Below are 8,150 nucleotides of genomic sequence, written 5' to 3'. Positions count from 1 at the left end.
GAAACCCAAGGAGGGGTCGCTATGAGTCGGGGCCGACTCGACGGCAAATAACAACAACAACAACAAACTGCTCATCTGTGCTTTAGAGTTACTGTTGTCAGTTTGATCTGCTATAGGTAATTCTTTTAAAAGGGGCTATATGCAACATAAACTTTCTTTACTAATTGAGCTAAACTATTGTTTGGTTTTTGAGGGGATAATTTTGGTTCAAAGTTTGATTATCTGAAGGCGTTAGATCCAAGGGTTCTTCTAGTCTCAGTAGAGCCAATAAGTCTAGATTCCATAAGGATTTTTTTAATTTTTATTTAATTGTGCTTTTGGTGAAAGTTTACACAATAAATTAGGTTCCCATTTAACAATTTCTATACAATTGTTCTGTGACATTGGTTATATTTTTCACAATGTGTCAACATTTTCACTATTTCCACTATTTCTGTTCTGGTTGTTCCATTTCCATTAATCTAGTCTCTGCTCCCCACTTACCTCCTTATCGTTGTTTTAGGGTGAATGTTGACCATTTGGTCTCATATAGATGACTTTTTAAAAGGAGCACAGGACTCACATGTGATATTGTTTATTTTATGCTTGTTATTTGTTTTATGCTTATTTTATGTTTTATTATATTTTATACTATTATTTAGCTGTTGGATTGCATAAGCATTTGAATTTCCATCCCATATTTTTACCCCTTTTGATCAAGATCCATCTATTGAGACCCTGGTCAAAGAGTGAGGAACAATTCTCAAATGAGGAAAAGACCAGAGTTGAGGGCATTGCATGGTACAGAGGAGACCTGTGAGCTGAGGGCCATGGTGAAGACACAGTTAGCCAGGGTAGCCATGGAGACGTCTACAATGCTGGGCAGTGCAATATCATGTTTTAAAAATATTATCTTGGCCCAATTTTGAGGTCCTGGCTAGAGGCTGGTCCGTTATCTTTGAGCAGTTGATTAAGATCACTCTGCAACTACTCCCCTTATCAGGTTCTCACTCCTGGGCCACTATGTACCCATTCTAATGACCCCAGGGCCATGTATCCAACAATGAGGGGATGGTCCCTATGCAATCTGAGCCTGAAGAATTATTCAAAATGCCCAGTCCTCAGGAAGCTCATGGCACCTAGCTAATGCCACCCTGCTTTCCATAAGTAGACCCTCTCCCAGAATTCCAGCTTATTGTTACCTTGTCTCTAGTGCAACTGCCTGTGTGGTCCTGCATCAAGGCATACTGTGCCTGCCTGTCTCTGGGAACTGCTAGTATAATAAACTTAGTTATTTTTCATGGCCTTCTTGACTCCTCTTTTTGGCATCATGCCTCACTTATCATCCCATGAACTTGTTAGAGTGGGCAGGCAGAGGAGTGTGGGCAAAGCCAAGACAGTGCTGGGCACTCACTGCTGCATGCATCCATCTGGGATCAAGCCACACCCCCACTCCCACCCTTTTATAGGTAGTTGGACAATGAGGAGCTCGAGGCTGGACATGACTAAAGGAGATGTTTCTAGTGTAGCTGTGTCATGCTATGAGTTGCATATTCTGGGTTTCTTGGGTCACACACAGATTTAGAATGTATGAGAACAGCTCAGTTGCTCACTCGTTGGGGTTGATTGTGTGGAAATGTTTTCCACAGTGAAAGGAAGAGATGAGATGTTAGTGTTAAATCAGTAGGCACGTGGACAGATGTATAGACTGATTCCTCCTACACAGCAGAACTTCTGGTGCGCTACTGCAGCAGTTCTGACCACATAGGGTGAAGTCATGGCATTCTGACAGCACAAGTCACTCTTAGGCCATACCCTGGGTGAGAAGGACCATGACATCACATTGCTCAGGGTTCTTCTGAGGAAGTGATAACCAATGAGGGGGAAGCCAGGAGATGGTGTCACTGTATTGGTTTCCATAGCAAAGCACCACAAGCTGGGTGGTTTAAAACATCAGAAATGTGTTGTCTTATGGTCCTAGAGACTAGAAATTCAAAATCAAGTTTTCAGCAGTGTTGCTTCCTTCTGGGGGCTGTGATGAAGACTCTGTTCTTTGCCTCTCTCCTAGTTTCTGTGTCAGTCAAACCTCTGCCTCTGTTGTCATGTGGTCGTCTTCCCTCTGTGTGTCTTCTCTGATAAGGACACCACTGATTGATTGGATTAGGAACCCCCTGCTCCAGTAAGATCTCTTGTTAAATTAACTGGCAACATCTTCCAAGACTTTATTTCCAAACAGGGTCACATTCACAGGTACCAGGGTTAGGACTTCAACACATCTTTTTTGGGGACATAATTCAGTCCATACTGTTACCAAGAGGGCAAGCTTAGCTGATTCCTTCTATCAAGAAGAGATCAACTATGAACTGCATCATCACATTTTCCCTCCCACAGAGCAGAACTTCCTAATGTTTTTCACAGGTTTTGACTGCACAGATTGTGACATACATGATGGTGACACTGAATCCTGAGTAGCACAAGCCATGAAACCTGGGCCCCAACGGATAGAATGAAATAGGGGAAGCCTGAGCTACAGGCATGACAAGAGTGATGAGGTTAGCCTTACAGTCACTGTTTATTCGTCATGCATTCACAAGTCCCTACAATGTGCCATCACTGGGCCTGATGATAGGTAATAGATATGAACATGCATTAGATAATGGAGTGTCTATATGGATTAAGAGACTGAAGTGTTTTTACTTCTTGACCCAGAGTGTCTACAGCTAGAAAAATATCCTATGGAAATAACTCCATTGATGGAGAAAATTTTGTGTATATAGATGTTTGGTCCAGTTTATTGATAACAATTGAAAATTGGAATAATTCAAATGTACTACAATAGTGCATGATTATATTAATGCATTGGGGGATAGTTGAGTAAATTAGGCAGCTTTTAAAAATACTGGGACGACTTAGAAAAGTCTTATAATGTTAAGCATTAAGGAAAAAAATACAAAATTTTATCTATTTCATGACTACCAAAGTGCCCTCCACCACAAACATACAGAAGGAAAAAAGCAAGTAAGTAAATAAACAGAACTATCATAAGCCTAAGGAGCTCTGGTGGCATAGTGGGTGAGAAATTGGGCTGCTGACCAGAGGTTCTAACCCACCAGCTGCTCCACGGGAGAAAGATGAGGCAATCTACTTCCATAAAGATTTACAGCCTTGGAAACCCAATGGAGGGGGGTCACTAGAAGTTGGAGTTGACTTGATGGCATAGGTTTTTTTTTTTTTTTTTAATCATAAACCTAGAAAAAAGTACACTTGAAAGAAATAAACCCAAAATGTTAATAGTGGTTACATTTGGGAAATAGAAGTTTTCCTGCCTTGAAGGAAAGAAATTGTACTCAGTTAATGCCTCAGAATTCATATATGTTAAAACAGATGTTAGGAGCTCTGGTAGCATAGTGCCTGAGGCACTTGACTACTAACCAGAAGGCTAGCGGTTCAAACCCACCAGCCACTCCTCAGAAGGAAGGTTGGGCAATCTGCTTCCACAGTGATACCATCTTGGAAACCTAAGGAGCGGTCTCTATGAGTTGGATCCGACTCCACAGCACGTAACAACAACAACAACAGATGGTAAGGGTGTAGAGGGAAACCCCACAAAGCCTTCCCTGTATCTGCCCTGCTTCCCTACCCAGCCTCCAGATACTAAATCAGTTTTTGTTCTTGCCTGTATTTTACATATCCTTAAAATGAGCTTTTATTGCTTTTGGGGACAATCTATGCACATATTATAAATCACGTGAAAAATAATTTGAATTCAAAACACCAACGACATTACTCCTTGTCCTGTGAGGGGTCTTCCTGCCTTGAGATGAGACCCCGGGAAGATGTGGTGGTTGGGCCGCAACAGCCATCTTACCACCACGAGGTCAAAAAGCCAAAGAAGAAAAATCAGCAAAATGGTGGGGAAACAGAGGAGATATTTTAAGAAGTCTGAGGCTTTGATGGCATCACTGAGCTGCCAGACAAATCCTGGGAACACTCATCTCTGGACTTGATGATAAGAAAGCAGTAAGTGTTCCAACTGTTAACACTGAATCTTCAGAAAAATGGGATTTTTTTTCTGTAGTGATACTGCCTTGAAAACCCAAGGAGGGGTCGCCATGAGTCGGGTCCAACTCGACAGCACATAACAACAACAACAACAACAATTATTATTGTAAGAGGTGAATGTACTGTCATGTATTTAGTTGTAGGTCATCTTTTAATTGTCATGAATAAGCTGTGACAAATACCTTTGTCCATACAACTTCACGCATGTGTTTATATATAGGTCAGAGCTCTGGCAGAGTGCTTTGCTGGTTGAGGGGTAAGGATATTTTAAGACTCTTCATTCATGTTAGCCTTCATTTTCAGATTTCTTAGCTGGGCTAACCCAGGAATCAATGAATGTCTGAGGAATGAGCCACTGTCTAAAAGGCCAACCATAACCTTGCCCTTCTGGTAGTTGAGGCTCCCACAATTCTACTCCTTTCATCTAGAGTATGGTTTTACCTTCAGTTGTGTTTCTCAAAACTTCAGGGAATTATCATCAGTGTCCCATCTATGTCACTGGAACAACTGGGGATAAAATCAGAAGGTTCAGCTCTGTGGGAGAAATGTTTTATCAACTGATCTGTTCTTGTGAGAAGGAACCAGCTAAGTGGTCTCAGGGTGACACCAACGTCTCACCACCTCTCTCTGTGGAACCATTTCCCCATCAAGTGAGCAATTGAACTATTCTCGCAAAGAACCTGAACTTTTGCGGTGACCCAAAGCTCTCCTGGCATAAACAACTCAGCATGACACCAACACCATGTTTAAAATTTTCCTCTCTGGTCTACCCAAATTTCCCCCTCTGGTCTCCCCAAATTTCCATCTCCTAATGCCCCAAGAATGACTATAAAGAGGAGAGATGGCTTAGACTCCCAGCAGGAGCCAGCAGCTGCAAGTCTCCAGGTCCTAACTCTATTTGGCCACTGCGTGAGCTCCACTCTACCTGCCCAGCATCATGGATATCAGAGGGACTGCCCTTGCTGTCCTTCTCCTCACCACAGCCTTCTGTTCCCAGACCTACTCTGCCTCATGTGAGTGTGTCCTCTCATCTGTCTTCTTACTGCTCTTGTCCTCCACTCTTTGTCTACGCCTTAGACACAGTGCCAAAGTCTGTGGCTTGAGGCCCTCCAAGTAGATTTCACAGGAATTTCAGGGACTTCCCTGAGCAAAATTTTCCTTCTCAAGGGGTTTTATTTTAGCAATCCTATTCTCCAGCTCTGGGAGCTCTGGTAGCATAGTGGCTAAGACACTTGCCTGCTAACCAGACGGCTGGCGGTTCAAACCCACCAGCCACTCCTCGGAAGGAAGGTTGGGCAATCCTACTTCCGTAGTGATACTGCCTCGGAAACCCAAGGAGGGGTCGCTATGAGTCGGGTTTGACTCGACGGCAAACAACAACATTCTCCAGCTCTGGGAGGCAAGGTGGGGCTAAGTCCCATCATAAAGATGGGAAAATGGAGCCGAACTAAGATTTTAACAAAATATGGAATCTGAGTGCAATTGGTTCCCAGTGATGTGATCAATGATAGACTCACCTTTGCTATCCTCATGAATTTTAGATGAAACTCCCCAAAGGGAAATAGAACAAGTAGTTTGTTCAGGAACTTAATTCCCTGTAGAAGGAGACCCAAAACCAAGATAGATGCAAATGAGAAACATCACAAGAGAATAAAATTTAGAAATAAAAATGTCAAGAAACAGAGGAAATGCCCACTGTCTTTTGGATCCCTTTGTCCCTACATTCTTGAGCCGTTCCTGCAGCCCTCAAGGGAAGGGACTAGGAGGAGCCACCTTACCTTTTCTTCTGAACAATAAATCGGGGTCTTGCTATCCTGTTTCTCACAGTGACTCAGGCTCATTCTGTCCCTTTCTCTACAGTTGGTGCCAACACCCCGACTGCCTGCTGCTTCTCCTACACTTCCTGGCAGATTCAGTACAAAATTGTGGACGACTATTATGAGACCAGCAGCCAGTGCTCCAAGCCTGCTGTCATGTAAGGGCCGGTCCTCCTGCCCATTGCTGGGGAGACACAGGGAGGGCTTGAGGTGGAGAGCAGCTTCCAGAATGCTCAGCTCTTTGAGGCCAATCAGGGTGCTGAACAGCCAGGAGAGATCCTGCAGTGTCTTCTGATCTGGTCTGGGCCCTACACAGGGTCATGGAGGATCTCCTCCTGGCGATGAGGAAGAAAGGAGGGGAAGTGATAGCAGGAAGTTGGCTTTCTCAAGGGACTCATATATGAGACATTCAGGGAAGGCCCAAGAATCTTGTGGTTAAGGAGAAATTTTATGAGCATGTGGACAGGCCCTGAGTGCCTGGGTCAGAGAATGACGGAGAGGCTACAGTGTTTAATCCTTCCCCCCCTCCCCACAGCTTCATAACCAAAAGGGGCCGGCAGGTCTGTGCCAACCCCAACGACGCTTGGGTCCAAGAATATGTCACCGACCTGGAGCTGAATGCCTGAGTGGAAGCAAGAAAGGTGTAATGTCTGATAGCAGATTGGGGAGCAGAGCTCTGAGCTAGGACAATGACCCTGCAACTGTGGAAGCCATCTCTGCTGTGGGCTGCTACCTCTCCCTGGCCACACTCTGGGACTTTAATTTTAGTTTATGTGTCTTATTTAATTTCTGTAGTTTATTTTCACTGTTGAATCGTGTTATGGAATAAATGTTCCCTTTGGCATCTCTTGACACCCTCTTCATTATTCCTCCGTCTTCCCCTTCAATCTTCTCACATTCAATGTGAGGGCCAATGAGTATGATTCACTTACTCTTGGCAAAAATTTTACCAAATAATGTTGTTGTTGTTATGTGCCGTTGAGTAGGCCCCGACTCATAGTGACCCCTCCTTGGGTTTCCGAAGCAGTATCACTATGGAAGTAGGATTGCCCAACCTTCCTTCCGAGGAGTGGCTGGTGGGTTTGAACCACCAGCCTTCTGGTTAGCAGTCAAGTGCTTTAGCCACTATGCTACCAGAGCTCCTGTACCAAATAATATCAAACACCAAATGCTTATTGAATGGTTCTGCCCAGCACCATGTTTTGAAATATTGAAAGAACTTTCATACAAGGCAAACTAGCATTTTTCTGGTAATGAATCTATTGATTTTGTTTTCCCATCTAATCAGAATCATGGGTTGAGAGGAATACTGGGGAATAAGTAAGGAAAATGGAAAAGGACAGAAATCAGAAGAAAAAGATTGAATGCGACTACACTGATACCAAACTTTTTCTTAGACATACTTTCTTGGAAAGTTGAAAATGACATGTTATTTTATAAACAAATTATAATTAATTCACTCTAGGAAAAATTTCGATTGAAACGAATACCCAGATGAAGCATACTATGGTGTCATTGATAAGCGTAAGTTCACTTGCATAAACGAAGCTTGCCTCAGAGTGATGGTCAACATTTGTTGAGGCTTAGAAGGTGCTAGGTGAGGTGTTAAGTGCTTATATTAGTTAAGGTTTAGCAAACCCTGCCCACAGTCTAGCAAGGGAGCCCTGCTTGGTATTTAATTGAGAACCTTGGGCAGCTTCTCTGTTGTTCTCAACTCTGCCTTCTGGGAAAATGTTCTCCATGGCTATAGCTGAGGCGGGGCTTGTGGGCTAGGGTGGCCAGAGTTAGCAAATAAAAATACAGAATTGATTTTTCTTTTTCTTTTTGTATAAGTATGTCTGATGAAGTATTTCAGACACACACACCAAATTGTTCATTGTTTATGTGAAATTCAAATTTGACTAGCTGTCTATATTTTATCTGCTAACCCTGCCTGGGGTGAATACCTTTTATAAAGGCTATATATTTCTTGTTGAGGGTGGGTGCCTAAGGACTGGCTTAAGTGTACAGCACTGCTTCTCAACCTTGAATTCACATTAGAATCACTCAGGGAGTTTTTAAAAGTTCCAGTGGTGGGACCATACCTCTGAAGTTACTAATTTAATTGGTTTAAGCAGTAGCTGGGCATTTAATGTTAAAACTCCCCAGGTGGTGTTAATATGTAGCCAAATTTGAGAACCACTGTTGAGGTTCAGTCTTCAGCTGCTTTTGGCCAATCTTGGGGTTTCAGAGGAAAGACAGCTTCCTTCCTGGTTTTGAAGGCCTCTAACCTATTTGTTTTTGGTCAACTTC

The 8,150-nt window shown here is 43.1% G+C and overlaps 1 protein-coding gene across 1 annotated transcript; it reads left to right on the top strand.

The window, feature by feature from the left end:
- Nucleotides 1-4,978: 4,978 nt before the first annotated feature.
- On the top strand, nucleotides 4,979-6,484 carry LOC103202960 (C-C motif chemokine 3-like). Its single transcript, XM_007947907.1, has 3 exons — nucleotides 4,979-5,054; nucleotides 5,902-6,016; nucleotides 6,394-6,484. Exons 1-3 carry the CDS (start codon nucleotides 4,979-4,981, stop codon nucleotides 6,482-6,484), a joined length of 282 nt encoding a protein of 93 aa, XP_007946098.1.
- The last annotated feature ends 1,666 nt before the right edge of the window (nucleotides 6,485-8,150 follow it).

This window comes from Orycteropus afer, unplaced genomic scaffold (genome assembly GCF_000298275.1).
Source record: "Orycteropus afer afer isolate SDZICR_OR568_19922 unplaced genomic scaffold, OryAfe1.0 scaffold00196, whole genome shotgun sequence".
NCBI classification, from domain to species: domain Eukaryota; kingdom Metazoa; phylum Chordata; class Mammalia; order Tubulidentata; family Orycteropodidae; genus Orycteropus; species Orycteropus afer.
The sequence above is the reverse complement of the archived record's forward strand: the minus strand, read 5'-3'. Positions and strand labels throughout refer to the sequence as shown.